At 36.4% G+C, this 22544-nt stretch overlaps 1 protein-coding gene across 2 annotated transcripts in view; it reads left to right on the forward strand.

Moving 5' to 3' along the window:
* Positions 1 to 22544, forward strand: part of ITGA4 (integrin subunit alpha 4) — a 54182-nt gene that overhangs the window by 15084 nt on the left and 16554 nt on the right. For both annotated transcript variants that reach the window (XM_019661183.1, XM_019661182.1), the window contains exons 9-11: positions 1993 to 2147; positions 10412 to 10561; positions 12522 to 12598. In XM_019661183.1, coding sequence (XP_019516728.1) covers positions 1993 to 2147; positions 10412 to 10561; positions 12522 to 12598 — 382 coding nt within the window. The remainder of the gene's footprint in view (positions 1 to 1992; positions 2148 to 10411; positions 10562 to 12521; positions 12599 to 22544) is intronic.

Genomic DNA, 22544 nt, shown 5'->3' on the forward strand with positions numbered 1-22544 from the left:
AATCACAAGTAAGTATTACAATGTTACTAGCAAGTAATGATTCTAATTATGCTATATTTAAGCAAATATTAGAATAATTACTAACGAAACTAGCCCATGGTAGGGGAGAAGCATACCTGGGTTTGTTATTTGGACATCAGTAATGCACAAAGTTTGTGAGCCCCACAAGACCTATCAAGAGTTAATTGTGCTAATGACCCTGCAGGTTGTCATCCTCTAAACAGTAAGATTAACAAATACTGAACCAAACTATGGAGATGTAACAGAGGTCCCATCTGAACTCGCCTCTATTGAAAAGGACAGAATGAGCCTGGCGTCTCTACTTTCAATCATACTCATTTTTTTATAGTGCTCTGCAAAAGTCCTGGCTAGAGTTTCAGTGATAGGATTGTGGCCAAAACCTTCGTCTGGTTCTTGATTAAAGAAGTGGCAGTTTGAGGGCATGATCCTAGTAACACAGACAAACTGATGGATTATCTAAAAGATGCATATTAAATAGATAGGACTATTTCCCTTTATGTAAAATCAGTGTTTGTTGTACTACCAATTCCATTGTAACCAGGTATTTTAAACTGGTTGAAAACAAATATGTGAAATTCATAAATAATCACAGCATTGTTACAAAAACATGCTTTATAGTTGTCGTAAAATGACTCCTTAGGAGAAATAATTCACATGATAAGCATGTTTAATAAAACCAGGACATTTTGCCTCTTACTGTGAGTGGGTTTTTAGTCATCCTTTTTTCATTTATTTTTTTTCTGAACTCAGGGTGATGAATTTGCAGATGGCTATTTCAATTGCAGCTTTATCTCAGAGGCATTGAATCTGTTATTGTAATTTTGAATCCAATTGATTTGGACTTTATTATCTAAATAAAAGGAAGGTTGAAAGATTTATTTGAAATTTGTAGGAGTCGTATGGGTTTTGTGCTTAGGTTTTCTTGAAATAAGTAGTAGATAAAATCCTTCCAGAAGAGTAAGTTACTCCTAAAATGTAAATGAACACTTCAGGAATTATATAAATTCTGAAAAATATCACTTAATGATTTATTACTCTTATTTAAGTGATGTCTCCCCGGACTATTAGATGCAGCTTGTTTTGCAAAAATCCCTTTGAGGCTAAAGAAACGTATCTTTCTTGGTAAGATCTAGCTTAGAATGTTTTTGGTGGCTTGTAAATTTTCCTTATTGTTTTTGCTTATTGAAAATCTTTAGCAGATGATTATCTACAATGTCATATTTGAAATAAGTTCTTACCAAGCTGACAAAATATTTATTGAGAGAATGTCTATCTATATTTATTTTTGCATGAATCAACACTTGAAGTTCAAACTCGAAACCAATAAAAACATGGAGGAGACTAGTGAGGGCCTAGGGCTAGAAAAGAAGATGTCTTTGAGTAAACTGTTTATACAGGTTTGACTTTTCAATCATGTCTTCACTTTACATGGAAAAAAATAATGAATCAATCAACAGAAAATAAACCCTCAAATCGGAAACACATAAAAATAAATGAACCTAACCATATATGAAATTAATTATATAACCGCACAAAAGAGACATATCCCAAGTGACACGTGGGCACAGTGCTCTGCCTGTACGTACTTTCTTAGTGGGATATTCTACAGACAAAAGGGACTCCAACGGAACCTGAAACTTTACTCAGGACTGTTCCTATGGGTTAACGATTATGGTATTGTAGTTTTGGAACATTTGTATATAGGATGATTAAGTGAATAACTAAAGATATTAATATTAAAAATAGAAAATTGGAGAAAAGTTTATGAATTTTTTTATTGAGAAAAACAACTTTAAATATGTGTTTTTAAAATGCTCCCACTTTCATATTTCAGGTTAGTTTTAAAATGCTATTTAATGAAGATAACTTAATATATCCCCAGTATTCTCTATGACTGACTATGATCACTTCAAAAATAATGCTTTTAGATGATTATTTATATTAATTGCAATTCTCTCTCCCTTTTTGCAGTTTTGTTTTATAACATGAGTCTGGATGTGAACAGGAAGGCAGAATCTCCCTCGAGATTTTATTTTTCTTCTGATGGAACTTTTGATGTGATCACAGGGAGCTTGAAAGTATCAAGCAGAGAGGCTAACTGTAGAACACATCAAGCCTTTATGCGGGTAATGTAAACTAGTTTTTATAAATGAATATGTAAACTTCAATATTATCAGTATGATAAAAGTCTTCGGGCATTGGTATCTTTTTATAAAATGTAGTTAAAAGCAAGTGTTGTCCCCACCTGAACTTGACCTACTCCAGAGACAAAATGCTGGACAGCCTGTGACCTAGATAATTCAAAGTCTACTTTTTGCATCTTCTTTATTCCACATTTGTTACATCTTACTGCATCACTATTTTTAGAGATTTGCCTTTTCCTATCTCTGTTTATACACTTGCCTAGGAATGTACATATTGAAGAGCTCTTCTGCGACTTAGGTCTATCCTTGGGCAGGGTTTTGTGGGGGGGTTTGTTTTGTTTTGTTTTTTAAATGAGGGCGGTGGGCAGCAGGGAGATGGGAGGTGGGGCAGTTGGTTTGCTTTTCATGTGACTCTAATGAAGCAGAATCCAACATGACTGCCTTTGGACTATGTCTTTGTCTCCACGCCAGCATTGTCAGTGATGTCAGTGGGAACTTGCACAGTTGTAGTGTGGCAGGGATGGTCTGTGGGCCAGGACGACGGCTCTCCTGATGGTTTGGGATATGTCCTGCCAAATCACAGCTGATTTCATGTTTCTTTTATTAAAACACTCATTCCCAAACTGATCATCACGTTGCTAGCATTGGTCACATTGTATCATATGAAGCAGCGTTTTTCATTAGGGAATCATGTACTGCATCTGCATCGGAAAAATCTATTGTTACAAAGAAGCCAAACTATTCCCTGGGAGCCCTTTCTGGGGTTTCAAATAGTAGCCTCATCTTAGAACTTAATTTTCCCTTAGATACACTTATTCCAAGTGAATGCAAACAAGCATCCGGGCTCCAAAACACTATTAAATGCTAAGAGCACTAATCCCGATGCTATTTTCTCATTTCCCTTAACAGGTTTTATTGTTGTACTGGAATAAAGCTATTAGATGGTTAAGAGCCAAAAGTATAGAATGATATTAATGAACCATTGTTTACATGACAGGGATTAAAGAGCTTCTTTTTTTTTTAATCGTACCTAGTTGTGATTTTACTTAGATTAGTCAATTTTAGAGGCTAGCATTGAGACCATTTTAAAGGCAATAAAAGGGACAACATTAGACATTCACAAAGAAACACTGTGTTGAATTTGTATAAATGGCAGTAAATTGATCTGATTTATTTAGGCCTATGTTTCTGGGCATTGTTTCTATGAGCAAGCGTTCATCAAAATTGTACATTTTCTTCAGAATAAATTTGTAGTAGGAATGACAATTTAGCAGAGGTTTTTGTGTTGGTTGCTTATATACTTGTGTTACCATGGTGTCGACGGCAGCAGGTTATAGCCATTGACTTTGGGCCTTATTGTCAATGTCAAACAAAAACACTTAGCTTTGGGATTGGTACATAGTGGGGATTTTTTTTTTAAATGTGATTGTTTATTCCAATATTTTTTCCCCTTCCTAAATTACCTTGCTTTTGTTTGGGACATTTTAATATTCACAAATAGAATGGCAAAATGCTACTGCAACCCTCTCACTGACAATAAATGCAAGGAGGATGTAAGAAATACAGAAGCAGCTGCCCCAAACTTGGGTTCTATCAAGGAGCTCTAGCTGTCATTTAGGAAGGCGTAGGAATATAATGGGTGCACTTTCCACCTCCATCAGCATGGTACCTGAGGCATTTGTAAGCATTAACAGTGTTGTGCTTCTGCAGTCTGAAAGATAGAACAGCAATTTGAATTTTGCTGTCTTCCTAATAGAGGAAAAGAAGATGGACAGTGGTCAGGATGCCTAGATTGTTCCTCAATTCTATAAAACGTGTCCAATATCAGGAGTGTTAATATATGTATGCATTCTACCTTGGCACCCCTAATAATGAAATTAGGCAATACTTGTTAATTATGTACTGGGGCCTGCAGACCTTGCCTGTCAGTTAGGCACACTTTCTTTGTCTGGTTGTTTCCATTGGCTGTTAGTTAAGCTCCACTTATCCATCTACTCAATTAATTCAGTAGATATTTATTGAGCTACCTACATGTGTCGGGTTCTGTTTGAGCCACTTGTGTAGGTCAGTGAATAAAAGAATAAAATGTAAAACAATTACTATCTTCATAGAACTTTTAGTCTAGTGGGGTAAGACAAATAATAACATGATAAAATGCAAATTTTATAGTATTCAACAGGAAGAAATGGGTGATGGAAAAAGGAAAAAAGAGGGCAAAATTCAGAAACTTAGAAGTTCTATGGAAAGGGTGAAGAGTGCAACTTTAAATAGGACGGTCAGAGTAGACCTCATTCAGAAGGTGACATTTGAGCAAAGACTTGAGGAAGTGAGGAAGTTACTGTGCAGATGTCTAGGACACTGGTTTGCAACTTGAGCATGTTTAGAAGGCTTGTTAGAACTCAAATTGCTGGGTCCCAGCTAGAGGTCCCGATTGAGTAGGTCTTCAGTGAGGCCTGAGAATTTGCATTTCTACGAAATTCCCAGGTGATGCTGATGTGGCTGGCTTGGGAGCCATCCTTTGAGAACCCCTGATCTAGGAGAACAGCATTACAGAAAGAAGAGCTAGGTAAAAATATCTCAAGACAAGAATGTGCCTGGTTGTTTTAGAAAACAATGGGGAGGCAAGGATGGCTAGAAAAGAGAGAGGGGGAAGAGTAGTGGGAAAAGAGATAGTATGGGACCTGTGACTTTTTCTCTGAATGAAATGAGGATCTATCACAGAGTTTTGAGCAGAGAAATGAGGTGATCTGACCTAGTAATAAAAAAGAAGACTCTAACTGCTATGTTGACACTAGATAGTAGAGGAGCAAGAATTGACACAGGGAGAAGAGGATACAGCAATAACCCAGGTGAGACATGATGGCTCCTTTGAAAGTGGTGACGATGGATATAGTGAGAAGTAGTTGAAGAAAGATCCTATACGTTTTGCTGACAAATGAGATGTCTGGCATATGAGAAAGAGGCTCTGAGGTGACTCCAAGGTCTTTAGCCTAAGCAACTTAGAAGAGTGTAGTTTCCATCAATCGAGGTAATATGCACGGGAAACACTTTTGGGTGGAAAATTCTGGCATTCAGGTTACTCTTTTGCCAAATTTTGCTCCAACTGGACCAGAGAAATGGGGCTGGGAGTCAGTAGCTGACATGAGAAGTGGAATGAAGGGCTCTTCTTTTAAGAAAGGAAAAATAGCATATTTTTATAATGAGTGGTGTGTTCCAATAAAGTGAAATATTGATGATATAGTACCGTATTCTGCTATATATAATGTGCACCCACATTTTTGGCCCAAACTTTCAGGGAAAAAGTCTTTAGTTTAAAAAATTTTTTAAGACATTTTTTTTTAAAGATTTTTATTGGGGAATTGGGGGGATGGGAGCAGAGCTGGGGAATTGGGGGAAGGGGAGCAGACAAGTTGCCATCGTTTTGTTCTTCAGTCTAGTTGTGGAGGACGTTGCTTCACTGGCCCAAGTTGGCACCATCATTGCGCTCTTCCCGGGCGAGGCAGATCAGTCGCCAGCTTCTGGATGGCTGCTCGCTACACATGGTAGCCCATGGCAACCTACACCGTCGCCGGCGACTCAGGGCAGCCCAGCTCCAGGTCGAGCTGTTGATCAGCATCTTAGCTGTAGAGGGCAGTGTCACTAGCCCTCATATGTGGGATCCAAACCGGGGCCCTCTGGCGTCCCAAGCCAGTTCTTAACCATTGCGCCACTCGGCCGGCCCTTGTTTTAATTTTTTAATTCATACTTTTATTTGTTTACATTTAGGTACTTGGTTTTTGTATTATAAAGGAATTTTAGCATTTATGGCATGAGAAATTTTATGTAACAAACAATTACAGAACACAAGAACAGATACAAGGTACAGGAAATTTTATGTACCAGTAACAAATTTACGCCATTTATGCATCATAGAAGGCCAAGGACTCGTTGTTGCAAATTCATTGTAAGTTCAGCAAAACTGACTATCATATTCCAGGGTATTATTTTGCATATGGATATCATTTATTTTTAGAGTTACACTTTTAGCTCATAAGCATAAATACAAGAATTAAAATCATGTAGATGTGGAATAAGTACTACCCATGTATACCTGGACCAACAACTGACAGCCATTTTGGGAACTATTGAAGCAGCCATAGTAGTGAGACATCCCTTAAGGTTTTTATAGATGATATTTCTTGGTGGAACTTGGAGTCTCTGCATCAAAATATTCACTGATGTTTGAGAAGAGAAAAAAGGCACTGTATTGGAATAACAAAGGCTCAGGATTCCTTACCTGCCTACAGCATTTCCAATAAAAGCTAGAAGTATCTAGCTTAGTCATCAGACCAGGAATGCTTATTGGTATCCTGAGATCCAGTGAGTTCGGCAGCCTTAGCATGTTGTATAATAATCGTGAAATCAGTCTGTCTACCTGTTCAGTAAATTAGTTTATTCTTTTTTTTCCCTTGGTTTCTTGAATTTCTGAATTTTGAATTTCTGAATTAAAGGAATTAATTTTGTTCTGTAGGTCTTTAGGTGATTTCTAAAATCCATCTTTTTCAGTAATAACTTCAAGAAAATGAATGGTGTATTTGATTAGTAAATATATATATTTTACATATTTTGTTTGCTTATATAAGGACATAATTTAGTGAAGTGTCATTTGCTCCAAAGTAGCTATATTGTAATCCCAGCATACTATGGACCAATCCACATATGCATACGAGTACATTTTGGCTAAAAATCTAAGGGCAAGCAAGCTATAAAACTATACTGATATTGTGATATTCTAGAAGTGAATTGATTATTCCAACCTATGTTAATTCTTTGTTAGATGGCAAGGTCTTTGAGGACAGGATATTATCTGTTGCATATTTTTATTTCTTAGAACTAACACAATTCATTACATAAGACAGTAAATCAAAATTTAATACATTTATGGACAATGTGTTCTGAGTACTATGTAAAGAATTCTGTGAGGGAAAATCTGATAGTGTTCTATTAGTATCATGGGCACCTGTCTTAGGGGTGTTTTCTTTTCTCAGGCAATAGTAGTGCCAGATGTTTGACAGCTCTCCACTTCCTAAACCAAACTTACTAGAGAGAAAGTAATTATAATTACACATGGTTGTGCTGGTTTAGGTTCCCATCTATGCCTCCGTCTTATCTTCTCCTTTCCCAACCCATTCCTCCATTGGTACTAGAGGGGCATTTCAAAAATTCAAATCTGATCATATTCCTTGCTTATAATTCTTCTGGGGAAGAACCTTCCCCTCCCCTTTGAAGTGTAGACTACGTGGCCCTCCTTCTTCCAGATTTATGTCTGCATTTATCAGCACACTCATCCAACACACCAATTGTATGTTATTATGGATTATAGACTGTGACATAGGTTCTGGCTTTCAGTTTTATATCCCCAGAGCCTGCCTTGTACACAGTAGATCCATGAATAGTTATCTTTAAATGTTTATAACTCAACATCATTTTTTAATTCAGTAATACTTTATAAATATGACTGGCTCCATTCTTTAAATAAATTCCTTCACTATCTAATCACAGTAGGATGATATAGGCCGATGCCTCAATTCTCCAGTTGGTCATAAACACAAATTTCCATGAAAGTCAAACAAGAAGGTAGACTTTGCATAATTTTAGGCATGTGCTAATTTGCATGCTTGTGGATGCCCTAGTTTATGTAATTGTCCATAAAAATGTGGCATGGAATTTTCATTATTTTTAATATAGATAGCACATGCCCATCCAAATTAAAAATTTTAAGCAAACCTACTTTTTTTTTCCTCCCAAAACTTAGTCACTTTGGACATTTTTCATGTTATAGCTTTTGTCCTTAGGTGGAGTTGTTAAAGTTAAATAAGTGTGAATATCTGTCAAATACAGTTCTTGCAAGAGTGCATGTACATTTTATATATTGTGAGAAAAGCATAATTAATAGCTAATTAGGATAATGAAAGTAATATACACCAGATGTAGAGAAGACCTTGTGGAAAATTAGTATGAATTAGATAACATGTGATTTGGTCGAAGCAAGCTTGTTGAGAAGAATTAAAACAGTGGCCATGTGGAGGGACAATCAGTGGCTGTCTAGCTACTACACCTCGGGAATAATTTAATCAAGTTTGCTATTGTAATACTCAGGGCTTCAAGCTGTTCTGTTTTCACAAGTTGATAACTTGGGATTTGGGCCTTGATTTGTAGCATTCCTAGATGGTCAAGGTTTCATATTGAGATGATCACTTATCAAGTAATTTAATAAAATCATGTCCATGTATAAGATTGGAAAAGTAATGAGAGATCTTGAATACTCTGATTCATGCTCCAAATCTTCCAGGTACCACTTAATACAAGTCTAATAATTGTTATGTAATTCATTTTGTATTTAATGAATACATTAAATTCATTGGTTGGAGATAGCCTAATTTTTGTTTTTCTTATGCTTTCCAAATGTTCACCAGAATTTCTTATTATAAGAAAATGAAGTTCTGCTTTCCTTGGTTGGCTTATATAGCTACACTTTCAGGCAACATACACATAATAATTATAATGTCTAACATCTATTGAGGCCTTAATAAGTGCGAGGCATTGTGCTAAATGTTTTACGTGCATTATATCATTGAATCCTCACAACAATAAGGTGTAGGTATCATCATCATCATCATCATCATTATTCCCATTTTCAGATGAGGTAACTGAGCCACATACAGATTAAGTAATTTGCCTAAGGCTACACAGATAATACGTGATGTACCTGAGATTTGAACCTCAGTATTCTGCCCCCAGCCCACTTGCCTTTCACCACATATACTGATAATGTTATAAATGATGAGAAAAGAAAAAACATGACATCTTTTTTATAATTACATAAAGACAGAATAGATGTAGTCTTTTATGTAATATGTGTCTTTATTTTACTTCATTGATTACCAGAAGTTATTATAGATGTAAGTAGCACAGCTATCTCTTAGGGATTATTAAATGATGAGTTTTGGAAACAATCTGTTCTTTTTTTGCCTTCAGGCAGTAGTGCTAAGCCATACCCCAATCCTGAGGTAACCATTGGGTCGTTGGGAAAGTCATGACGTGTTTTTCTATGTTTTTCAATGCAAAAATGCGTCATGACTTTCCCAACGACCCAACATATAGGTAGATAGAAACCTGGCCCACTGATATTACTCACTAAACAGCAGTTCTCAACCTTCCTAATGCCACAACCCCTTAATACAGTTCCTCATGTTGTGGTGACCCCAACCATAAAATTATTTTCGTTGCTACTCTATAACTGTAATTTTGCTACTGTTATGAATCGTAATGTAAATATCTTTTTGTTTTCTGATGGACTTAGGCGACCCCTGTGAAAGGGTCATTCAACCCCCAAAGGGGTCGCGACCCACAGGTTGAGAACCACTGCACTAAGAGGTCTGTCAATTACAACTAAAAATTAGTAAGATATTAAATTTAGAAGAATGTCATACAGAGCATAATGGATTGCAAATCCATTGCAATTGGGTGTAGTTGATAAATAAATTCAGGAACCTTTTCTTTGTGAAGTGTAAAAGCACAATAAACCTAGAAAAATGTTGTATAGCAACTAGCAAGAAGAGTCAGTAAAATGAATAGGATAAAAGATTAAATATACAAAACAAGTAACTTTCCTTTATACCATTCCAAACCTGTTAGAAAATATAATTGGAAAAGGTCCATAAAGAATAACAAAATAGGGTATATTTCATAATAAATATGAAATCAAATTAATCACACTGTATCAAATGTTACTGAGAGACCTAAAAAGAAAACATGGATAAATTGAGAGAATATTTCTACAAGCCTACTACAGGGAAATGTTAAATAAAATAAAATGTTTACTAGCGCTTGAAATGATTTACAAAGAGTCTTTAGAATGAAAAATGCTTATGTTATAATGTCAAGTTATTAAAAGTATGTATAGAAAATACCATGGAAGAAAATATGCCCAAGTGTAGACTTTTATAAGAATAATTGGATGGTTATAAAATGGTATATTTTATACCATTTTGTGTTTTTTCTGATAAACATGAGTGCTTTTGTAATATGAAAAAAATGTACACATTCAAATTTGTTTAGCCATTTAGATTAAAAGATAAGGATTGTCTTTGACTTCCTTGTGTTGTATTTGGCCTTATGCAGAAAAGGAGGAGCGCTCTCTCTCTCTCTTTTGTTTAATTTGCATGCTTATTGTTATTAATTCGTATGGTTTTAAATTTCCTTAGAAAGATGTGCGAGACATCCTCACACCTATTCAGGTTGAAGCCGCTTACTACCTTGGGCACCATGTCATCAGTAAACGAAGTATGGAAGAATTCCCACCACTTCAGCCAATTCTTCAACAGAAGAAAGAAAAAGACTTAATTGAAAAAACAGTAGGAATATTTTCCTTTATTCAAAAATTATGTGACATGTAACTAAAGAATTATTTTTTAAAGTTTTGCATAATTCTAGGGAAATGAAATCTCTGAAGCTTTAAAAAAATTTATGAATTTTTTATGTAAAAGAGATTTATGGTATGTCTTGTTTTTCATTTTTCTTTACTTTTTATATTCCCTTTAGGATATTGAACTGAATATTTAAAAATATGCATTTAGTCATAGCAGTGGTTTCCCATATACATAAAATGTTAATTTTCTCTTCTTGATGCCTTGCCAGTGAAGAAAATATATTACTAGAGAGCACTCATAATGGAAGTGAGTTACATTCATGAGTTAGTTAATTCAGCATCTTCATGTGTGTGGAGTTTCTCTTTCTCATTTTCTGCCTCTCCTCTCATTTTGTCTACCTCTCACTCACCTCACCCACCATTCACTCATGTCTTGTTAGTCAAATTCCCTTGCTATTTTATCGATTTTATAAACATGTGTACTTACGTGACACAACAATTTCCCTTTTAAATTTAACTGCATGCTTTCCAGCCACATCCCAGGACCACTTGCATTTTATCATGGCCCTGCATTCTAACCAGTAAACTGCTTTTTCTAATTTATCCCAAAATACATCAGTTTTACTGGCAGAATTTGTGTTCGGGAGTCCAGTTCAGTTTTCTGTCCAACAATGCAAAGATATAGTCAACAGGATATTTTTGATTATGGTAAAAATTCATTAAAATGTTGGCTAATGGCACATAGAATGTGAAAGATGAAAGGGACATTTAAAGGTCTAGTTCATAAGCTGCCCAAACAAAATTGCCAAGTCACTTTAAGATATTTGAGCTTCTATCACCATATATTTGATTCGTTTTACCCTCGTCGATCACCCCTCTCCCCTCTTACCCTCTGGTAACCACTAAACTATTGTCTGTGTCTATGAGTTTTTGTTTCTTCATTTGTTTGTCTTGTTCCTTTGTTGTTTTCAGTTTTATATCCCACATATCAGTGAAATCATATGATTCTTGAATTTTTCCGTGTAACTTATTTCACTTAGCATAATAATCTCAAGATCCATCCATTTTGTCCCAAACAACCAAATTGTCCTTCGATAGATGATTGGACAAAGAAAACGTGGTGTACATACACAATGGAATACTGCTCTGCTACAAGAAATGATGAAATAGCACCACTTGCAGACATGCTTTTTGACAACACTGTAGTCGTTTCCCATTTCGTATACCTGGCTCCTTCTCTGGTTTATTTCTTTCCTACGTCTCTCCTTCTTTGACCTATGCCTCTCATTTTTCTTTTTTTTTTTAACCTCTCTCCATTTTTTCTTTGTCCAGCTTATAACTCAGGTTTTCCCATGTACCTTATAGTATCTCTAGGTCCTATTAAAATGCTCAGAGTTCAATAAATCTGGAACCTCTATGACAAGCTATGATTTCATTTTGTTCAGTGTTCTCAAAGTGAAATTTCTACTTTTTTTATTTTCAAAAAATATAAAATCACTGTCTTACCATCTGTGAAATTAAGTGCCATGCTTATGTGTGATAAGTGGAATCAAACTGTCACACCACAAAATAGAGAGGAACTCAACAAAGAACATCTTGGCAGCACAGGTTTTATAATAAATACTTAACAGGTTACTACCACAGTTTGGTTAAACATATTTTTCCCACAACTATTATGAAAGAAAAAAAATCATTTTTCCACCTAGCAAATGTACCTAATAGATGAATTTAGGTTTTTTTAGCCCTGCAATTATTTGTCATTTGAATCTACTGACTAATTCTTACATTGAACTCTTCAAGAAGGGATAAAATAAGGAGTTATTAATTTGATTTACTCATTTTTATTCTTCTCAGATATCATAGATGTCTTATTCTTTTTTAAAAAAACATAGACATATATCTACCAATGGGACTAAAATAAAAATACTGTCATATTTTATTTCCAGATAAATTTTGCAAGATTTTGTACCCATGAAAATTGTTCTGCTGATTTACAAGTTTCTGCAAAAGTTGGGTTTTTGAAGTAAGTACAGTTTACTGTCTTATTTATTAAGATGGGGTAATGGTTGTGTGCATGTGGGTTCCAAAGAGAACTGATCCTTGAGGGTTAGCAGCATGTAGAGAACTGGGAAAGAACAACACACTACTGAGTGAGATTAAGCCATCTGTACATCATTCACATAAGTCTACACTCAAAGATTACCACTTTTTGAAAGAATGAGAATATGTGAGCACCAAGGTTTATGAAGCATGTTGTAATCTTTTATTGATAACTCAGAAGATATTTCAGGATCTATTTGTGCCTTAGGTCATCATTATTATAATAGTTGTGTTTTAGACATTTGTCACTATTCTTAATAGAGTTTTGATGGCAAAATGAGCTAACCTGCACTATATAATACTTGTTTTTTTATATCACCCAGAAAACTGGTTACATAATTCAGACTGATGTACAAAACAAATTTCTCAATATATACATATGACCCATTTGAAAGGAAATACACCATCTTGTTCTTCTAAACTTATAGAAGGGGAAACACTAAAAAGAAAACATATGATGTGCTTAGAATAGCATCTAGCACGTAGTGAAAACTAGGTAAATGTTGATTGCTGTTATTATTTTATGATGATGGAAAATAAACCACTGTAATTTTGTCATGTCTAGATCCCCCATATTGAAATTATTTTTGCATATGAGAGAGAAGATATGAAAAATGAGGCCTGGAGAGATAAAAATCCACACTTCAGGTTGAAGGCTGAGTGTGTTTGGGAAGTGAAAGAAGTGAAGGAGGCATCAGTGACAGAGCAGAAAAATGGGAAACAGTTTGGGGGAGATAGAGCCATAAAGGAAGCAAGCTTAAACTGGAGCATGTTGAATTCAGTAGGACTTCCGTATGTAGCTCTCCACTTAAACAAACCTAGTTCAGGATTATCTATGGAAGTCCTTTACACATTCATGACTCGTGAGAATGCTTGGGTTGGAAGAGGTGAAATGTGCATTTCACAGAGAAAAGGATGAAAGATCAACTCTGGGAGGGACAGTTTTATTTAAAGAGACTGCCAAGAATTGAGAAGTCCCTGTAGGAGACTGAAAAGAACAAAGAGGAGAACCAAGTCCAATGCGAAATAGCCAATAGAGGATATACAAAGAGGAACTTAATAGTGTAGAATTTTGTAGAGGGATCAGATAGCATAATGACTGAGGAAAGGTTGTAGTAGTGGCATTTAAAATGTGACTTGAGTGTAATAAAGGATGTCACTGGCAAATTTGAAGATAGAAATTTCACTGTGGTAGGAGCCGAAAGAGCCAATGATTAAGGGAAGAGAATGTACTGGGAACAGGTAGATTCAACGGAAGAATTTTCGTGTACCTATCACATGCTGTTATTTATTCAGTCATGCAGAGGCAGGGAAAAAAATAAATTGGAGAGAGAAATTTTCTACTTAAACCCAGGGGTCACTTTTCATCCCTATTTGAACTCTGAAGCATTGGACAGCTGTTCACTTCCCCTTTTGAATGTCTTTTGCTTTAATTTTCATGATGCCATCCTACTGCCTTTTCCTTCTCCTTGTCTAATCCCCTCCTTCCCAGTTATCTTTGGGGGGTGTTTGAACTGGTTCTCTCACCTCTTTCTCACACTCGCATGTTTTCTCTGGATAAGCTCACCTACAACCAGGACCTCACCTAGCCTGCCTACACTGCCATTGCCCAAGTCAGTATCTCTGAGACAACCCATATCCAGTTGTCTATTGGGCATGCCCTCTTGGGCACCCAGTCACAGTCCACCAACGACATACAATTAGTTACGAAAACCAGCAACCAAGAGCACAATCTGCATTCTTCTCCCTTTCTTCTCCCTGAGACATCCGATAAGTTACTAAGTCCTATAATACTACTGCCTACATGTATTTTCTTTCCATTATAATTGTCTGTCTCTAACACTATTGCTCTAAACCAGACACTCAGTATCCTGCCTCGATCACCAACCTTTACCGCTTTCTGGGCTACTGGCCTCTTACTTTGCATTGTTCGAATTCCTCTATCATGATATTTCCAGAGTGAGCTTTCTAATATGCACATCTGATAACGGTGCTTCAGTGGCTCATTATAAATTTGTACCCTAAACTCCTTAGTGTTCTTTCTCACCATTTCCCTGGGACTTCTTTCCATTGATTGCAGGCTATTTATAGTTGCTTGGCTACACCACGCTCTCCTGAGGCTCTGGATCTTTTCACTTCTCCCACTTATGTACTTGATTAACTTTTATGTATATTGTAAATCTCAGCTGTTTCCTAGGTGAAGTCCCCTTTGTCTCCAGCTACACAAACCTAAATCTCCCTGTGGCCCTGGTCCCATGGCACTTATACTCACCACCATTATCCTGCTTCACATCATCCTGTAAGCTGCTTCAAGGCAGGTTCCTGTCTTTTGATCTTTGTGTTCCTAACGACTAAATCAATGTCTGGAACACTGTAAGTGACTACTAGTTGTTTGCTGAGGATGGAATAAGGTTCTCAAGGAAACAGCATATAACGAGATCAGACTTAGGTGGAAGAGTTAACTGTAGAAGGAAGTTAAGATGCTCCTTATCTTGAGCTAAACAGCTATGAGAAGATGCTTGACATTGGTTAAGAAATTTCAATATGGAAAGAAAGAAAACGCAGAGAATTCATGGATAGCCAGGATAAAACAAAACAAAACAAAATAAAAACAAAACCATAAAAAACGGTGCATATATGGAAAGTGAGGGTCTTTCAGGTGGGTCTAGGAACTTGAAAGGCATGGGGAAAGATTCAAAATAGCTGTGAAGATAAACGGGATAGGAAGTCCACTAAGAATGAGTGAAAAGGTTGACAAACAGTGTTGAATACCCTGCTGGGGTGGGATCACATATGGCAGAGAATAAATTAATTCTTTTCACCTAGATAATGCCAATATAGCCTTGAGCATCTGCATTTGAGGGCCAAGAAGCCCTAACCTATTTGATTGATAATTGGACTTTATACTTAAATTATCCAGATTGGCTGCTCAGATAGTCCAAAAACAGTGACTACTAAGTACTTCGTATCCCAGAATGTAATGTGGTGCCTTTGTTAATGTATTATTTGAAAAATTTATAACCTTCCCACTCATGTTATTTTCTTCCTAAAACGCTTAGTTTTCTCAGTGTTTTCGCTATCATGGGACTTTGATAAGAAAAGTTGTGTGGGGGGGAAAAGCTTATCTAAGCTACAAATAAGTAGTGTTTTCACTTTCTTAAATCAGATACTCCTGCTGTCACCTTTGTCATCTTTTATTGCAGTCTCTCTCGCCTTTGAGAAAATGGGACATTGAAATTTATACAAAAATATTACTAAGAATACCTCTTTCCTGAAGAATGAAAATATGTCTTATTGAAGGGAATATGGAATTATTTAATCGACTTACTAGTTTTTCTTCATTACATATTTTCTTACAATATTGTCCACTTTGCACTTTTAATTTGAAGTGATAATATTTCTTGTTGTCTAAATATCAAGTCCATTATGATTTTAAATGGCAGACAACAGAGGATAAGGCAGTGTTTCTCAGGCTGTGGCCTTTGAGTCACCTTCATAGAAGCACGTGGAGTGCTTGATAGAAATACAGGTTCCTGGGCACCGGACCATCCAAATCAGAGTCTGTGGGGACCAGGCCACAAGTGTTCATTATTAATAAGGCTCTACATGGTTCTTATCATAGTCAAGTCTTAGAACCAATGTGCTGGTGATGAAGGGTTTCAGATTTGAAGTCAAACCAACCTGGTCCAAGCTCCATATTTCCCATTGACTAAATGAATGACCTTTTCAGAGAAGCCTTTTAACCTCTACAAACCTCTTTCCTCATTGATGAGGTAAAATAGTACCTACTCTGTAAAAGGTGGTTTTAAAGATAAGATGCAATAGTGCAGACCAGGTGCACACAACCTGGTATGCATGAAGGTTTGATAAAGGTTGTTGTTGATATGCTATGGTTGGAATAGTTATAGATCCTGATGAAATATGTTTCAGTTTGGCCATAAAATGAAGTATTGCCTGTGAAGTCTAAATATTTTCTGCATATGTACTGGTTATTTGTCCAGAGTTCCTCTCTTTACATCCGCAAAATGCTGCTGACTATGAGTAGGTCAGTAGTTTTCAGGTTTTGAGAGTTGAGGTGGCATGAAACCAGTGTAAAAGACATAAGCCCCACATCTTTTGCATCAATTAGGAAAGTTACAGGTTATTTCTAGTTGGTAAATGATAAGTTATTTGAGGAATTTTCAAATAAAAACCCTTTTGATCAATTTTTTTAGGCCCCCAGTGAAAGATTCTCACAAAATGCTTTGCATTTTTAACAAATTATACTTGATCAGACAAATCTGTGCCTCTCTCACATAGGTGTCATCTCTCCTTCCTCATAGCAAGCACCTTGTGACCATATGTCCTATGCATTCTCCTACCCATCACTCTACTGGCACCGATGGTATTTATGTGCCCCACAGCCACCATCCTGTGTTAGGTAAATGTATTTACTCAGTAAGGAACATGAGTTTCTGAAGACTGCCATGACAGACTGCCGATGGCACACTGAACAATGCTATGCACTCTTGTTTCATGTTTTCATTAAGCTGAGGCTTCATCCTGAATACCTGATTTCTCAGGAGAATAAACCACATTCAAATGGACTTACACTGCAAAATGAGGATGAACAAATATTTTATCAAGATTACAAATATAATAGTAGGTATTAGTCAGCCCATAGGCAGTTTGAAATCAAGTCCTTCATATAGATGTAAGCTTCTCTTCTGTTCCTCAGTCATGCTTCTGGGGTAAGTGATGTAGGCTTTTCCTCAACAACTGTTTTCATATCACTTAGGAATGCCTTTGGGTGGTCAACACACCATGCAACATCTATGTATTATAGAATTGTACACTTGAAACCTATGTAATGTTATTAACCAATATCAGCTCAATGGATTTAATTTACAAAAAGGAATGTCTTTAACTGCAAGTAAACAGTAAAGGCATTTAGTTATTTCGTGTATTGTACAGTCTGGAAGAGGTGGTTGCAGGTTTAGTGAGCAGCTACAAAAATCAGGACATTCATAGTTACCTTTCCAGTTCTCTGGGCTTTTCCCTTATGGTTGCCAGATGGCTGCAGCAGCACCAAGTTTCCCAGCAAGAAAAAAGGAACAAGAGCAAAATTCTGTGTCCTCTTGAGACCACCTTTCTAGGAAGGACAGTGCCTTAGTAGACTCATTCTGATTAATCAGACCTGTGTCACATGCTCAGCCCTGAACCCATCATGGTTGAAGTAGAATAGAGTCATTTTGATCATATTATATTGATCATAATTCATTCCCTGTAGCTGAACAAGGGCTTATCTTCTGCAGTATTAAGGGAATGCTGCCTACTGCCTGAATAATCCAGGGTTCTGATAGCAGCTAAGAAGGGGAATCATTGTTGGATAGACAGCGAGTGATGTGCAACACCTGCCACTGTGCTATTAGCCTCCCAAAGAGCTGGTCTAACCAAATCGTCCATTTTTTAAATGGAGATACTAGAAATATGTGCCTGCCTCACTGATCTCTCAGCGTTTGGGGAAGATGAATTATATATGCCTTATACACTAAAACATGCTAATCCCTAATTTAGTCTTTCAATCCATGTTCTGCTGTGCTCCTCTAGACTTCAATGAGTTTGCATTTATTCAGCAAAATCTTCTTAAATGTCAGGTAACTGATGTATTTCCATAGACAAGAATTTTCCAGTATTTTTTCCCCTGAAGTCTGTAAGTTGTGTGTGTGTGTGTGTGTGTGTGTGTGTGTGTGTGTGTGTGTGTGTGTGTAGATAAACACAATTTTACTCGGGCCTGTAAGCCACTTGATGCAGGCTACTTTTTTTGTCAAATATGTGACTCATGTATCTTGACACAGGTACATATCAGTTTACATCATATTTTGTTCTAGCATGTTGATTAAAAACAAGTTAGCTATGAAGCACTTTATTGAGGCAAAGTGCATTCATCATACTAAGACTTAGAGAGCGTTCCTTGCAAAACAAATACCATTCACTCAGGAAAAACACAGAGCTTTGTCGCTGAAATATATCATTTCCCCATTTTTCCTCTCTCACTTATTAAGTTATGATTCTGGATGTACAAAGTACCTTGATTTGTTTAAATTGCATGGATTTTAGGCTGCTTGGTAAATTTCAAGTCTGCCTTGTGCATGGTTTAATGAAGAGTGAACTATGATTCCTGGGGAAGGCTCTGGTTTAGCCTTGTCGCATTTCCAGATGTGCACCTGGTCCTTTATTATGTCTCCCATAAAAAGCTGGTGGGTATCTTTCCGACGGCACCTTGTTAATGAATCAAGATACGGTAAGATGTATATTTAAAAAAACAAAAAAGGAGTAGAATCATAATTATAGTAATGTGGCGAAATAGCTTAAAAATGGAAAATACACCAGGAGCCTGCTGCTGAAATGTGAACATTGTGTTTCTCTTTAATTTGCCGTTGTCTTGGAACCTAGCTGTTTATGCAGTGCTTTCACCTTCTGTTGCTTGTCTAAGTGCCAACTTCTTTCCCAAAGGTGTTCAGTGACTAATGCTTTGGTTACAAGCCAGAATATTTTATAAATGTCTATTTCTAGGCAGCTCTTCTACAAGTCTTAATTAAACTTTAATGTCAAGCTGAAGTTTACTTTTAGAACCTCCTAGGTTCCTTTAGTTGTAACATGATTATAGAACAGTAGGGGGAACGGAGGGCAGCCATGTTCCCGCACATTTTGTCTCTGCCGTTTAGCACAGTGCCACCAAGCAGATGAGTACTTATGTAACACAGAGGTTAACGACACAGGAATGAGTAAATCACAGCCGTTCCCTAAAATGCTGGGGGAGAAATTACACACTATCCCTCCGTCAAATTTGTCCACCCCCAAATGATAGCCATTGTTTAGAATTCCTGCTTTGTTAGTTACTACACATCCTTCCTGACACGTCCAACTTCTTAAACCCGGGGATCAGAAGCTAGAAAGGCCACATATGCACATGTTCTTCATTCCTTTCTCTGCGATGTCTCCATTACCAGCCAAGGAATTTTGAGGACTGGGAACCGTTTCCTCTAATTCTGCATCCTAAGCTGTTTGAAATGAGCCTCTATGGTTGTCAGAATAATTCAGAGTAGATTTTAAATATAGTAATATTATGTTATATTTTTATTTGGAAATTAATTATGCATATCAATCGGATCGCTCTATGGCGTAAGCTGGCAAACTTTGTCCACGAAGGGACAGATAGGATATACTTTAGGCTTTGTAGGGCAGAGAGCTCTGTCTCATCTCCTCGACTCTGCTGGCGTCAAGCAAAAGCCGCCACGGATGAATGGATGAGCATGGCTGTGGTCCAATAAACTTTTATTTACAAAGCCAGACAGAGGTCTGAATTTGGCCTTCAGGCGGCAGTTTTTGAACTCTTCCTCTGTGGTACGGCTTGCTTTTTATATGACAGTTCTGTAGTACATCTTTATTTTGGGGTATTTAAATATAGTCCCTTATAGTATATTTCATTTAAATACAGTTCACTAGGATAATTTAAGCTGGTGGCTAAAATAAAGTAAGATTTAGAGATTTTAAGGAATTCATCCCAGGTTAAAAAACCCTAAATGTTGCTCATAGACAGACAGTCCATTGTATTACATATATATTTCAGCAGAAGGCTTTAATAGCTCCAAGCTAGAAATTGCCAATGATAGCTGAGTGGATGCATAAAATGTGGTAAATTTACGAAATGGAATACATACACCAGTGAGATAAACAGCTTACAAGTACACGCACCAATGTAGATTAATCTTACAAACAAAATTTTGGGTAAAGCAAGCTTGATTACATTCATTTTGAGTAAAGAAAGATTACATGCTCTATGAGTCCACTGATATGAAATATAGAACTGGGCAAAGCCAGTCTATACTAGTGAAGGCAAGATAGTGGGCGGGAGCAGTACCTGGGAGGAAGCGGGCACAAGGGCGTTTCTGGGTGCTGGTAATATGTTTTTCTTGATCTAGGTGCTGGTTTCATGTGTATATTCAGTTTGTAAAAATTCACTATGCTTATGTAAAAATTCACTTACGATATGTGCATTTTTCTATATGAATGTTCTACCTTGATAAATAAGTTTATAATGGAAAAAAAATCAGTATAAGAGGGTAAGAACTTTTAAGTGTTAAGGGAACTGTCCAATTTCTTAGAGATATATTATTAGAAGTATAAAATGGAGACAAGTGTCTAAAATTATCATTTGTTTTCACATTCTGAGGGTCATAGGAATTAATAATTTACTTCTCAAAAACTACACTCTTTCCAGTATCGATGTTGCCTTTAATTCATTGGGCAATTTAATAGTTGTACTGCCATTAAAAGGTTGTGTGGGAGATGTACAGATCACATGAATGCTTAGTTTCTTATCTTAATGAAGCATTTAAATTTGTGCAACACTGAGAACAGATAAACATGAATTTTTTATATAAATTTTTGATACAAATTTGATAGAATTTATGATGAGTTCATGAACTCTTAAAAATCACTTACCCAATAATTTACCCAATTTTTCTGCTGTGTTCCTTTAGTGTTACTCTGCCCTTTTTAATGTTTTGATGTATGTAACATATACATACCACCTATATTTTTTTTAATGCTGTGGTGATAGGGCCGGAGAAAAGAGTGATACTCATGACGCAACATCTTCTCTCCAGGAGAACTTAGTCTAGTGGTAAGAAAAAACACAGTGTGAAAATATTGGATGATAAGGGTGCCCAGGGTGCTTTGGGAGAGGGAGAAGCCACACCTCACTTTTGTTAGGAGCCATGCAATGCTGGGTGAAGGGGGTTAGCAATAATTGTTAGCTAAAAGAACATCTAAGATTTGAAGAAATCAGCTAGATGCATGAAAAGGGAAGCTGTTAAAAATAAAGGGATATCTTGTAGTAAGATACAAACCACCATGGTGTATTTAGATACCTCTTTGTAGGTTAAGTATGGTTAAACCTCAGGTGTGCATTGTACAATGGAAAGTGAGGCAGAGGCCAGCTCTTGCATACCTCATATACCATGCTAGTGAATTAGAACGCTCTCTTGAAGGTACAAGAGAACATTAAGCAGGCACATGACAATACCAAGTTTGCTTTCTGAAAAGTGACCCTGTTTAGCTGTGTGAAATTTGATTGGAGAAAGTGGACTTGAGAAATAAATTAAGGGTATAATTCAAGTTAACTAAGTTTCCATCATGAAATTTTCAGACCTTTCTTATTTAAAATTTTTTTTAAAAAAATCTTCAGCTCAACCGAGATCATCAGAATAGCGGAAAAGCAAAAAGCAGCATGCCTTTGCTACCATCAGGCAAAGTGGTTCTCTGCTCTGGGCTTCTGGAGCCCTTTGTTCATAACTCTTTCCCATATATTTATGGTTTTTTTACATTTATTTATAAATCTGCTCTTTACTATATAAGCTCTACAAAGGTGGGATTTTTTTAAAAAAGTTTTGTGTCAGGGAGTAATGACCATATTACCTGATTTATTACACAGGATCTGTCAGTTATATTCAATCACTCATTCATGAATCTTCAAGTAATGCTTAAAAGCGTAAAGTTTGAAACATGTTCTTAAACTCTGTCCTTAAACACCTTTTATTTTAAATTAACTCACAAATAACTATTAAATCCCTGCTATGTGTTTAGCATTTCCAGAAATAGTTATTCAAATACTAATCTTCCATACAGATGTTGATTAAAATGGTACAATATAAACATTGAAGAAACTTTCTAAACTTTAAACTGCTAGGTAAATGTTTACCTTTCTTATTGTTATGATTATCCTCATCTGATTTTTTTTTTAATTGGGGAATTGGGGGATGGGAACAGTGCTGGGGAATTGGGGGAAGGGGAACAGACAAGTTGCTGTCCTTTTGTTCTTCAGT

Source organism: Hipposideros armiger, unplaced genomic scaffold, assembly GCF_001890085.2.
Source record: "Hipposideros armiger isolate ML-2016 unplaced genomic scaffold, ASM189008v1 scaffold_338, whole genome shotgun sequence".
Lineage (NCBI taxonomy): Eukaryota > Metazoa > Chordata > Mammalia > Chiroptera > Hipposideridae > Hipposideros > Hipposideros armiger.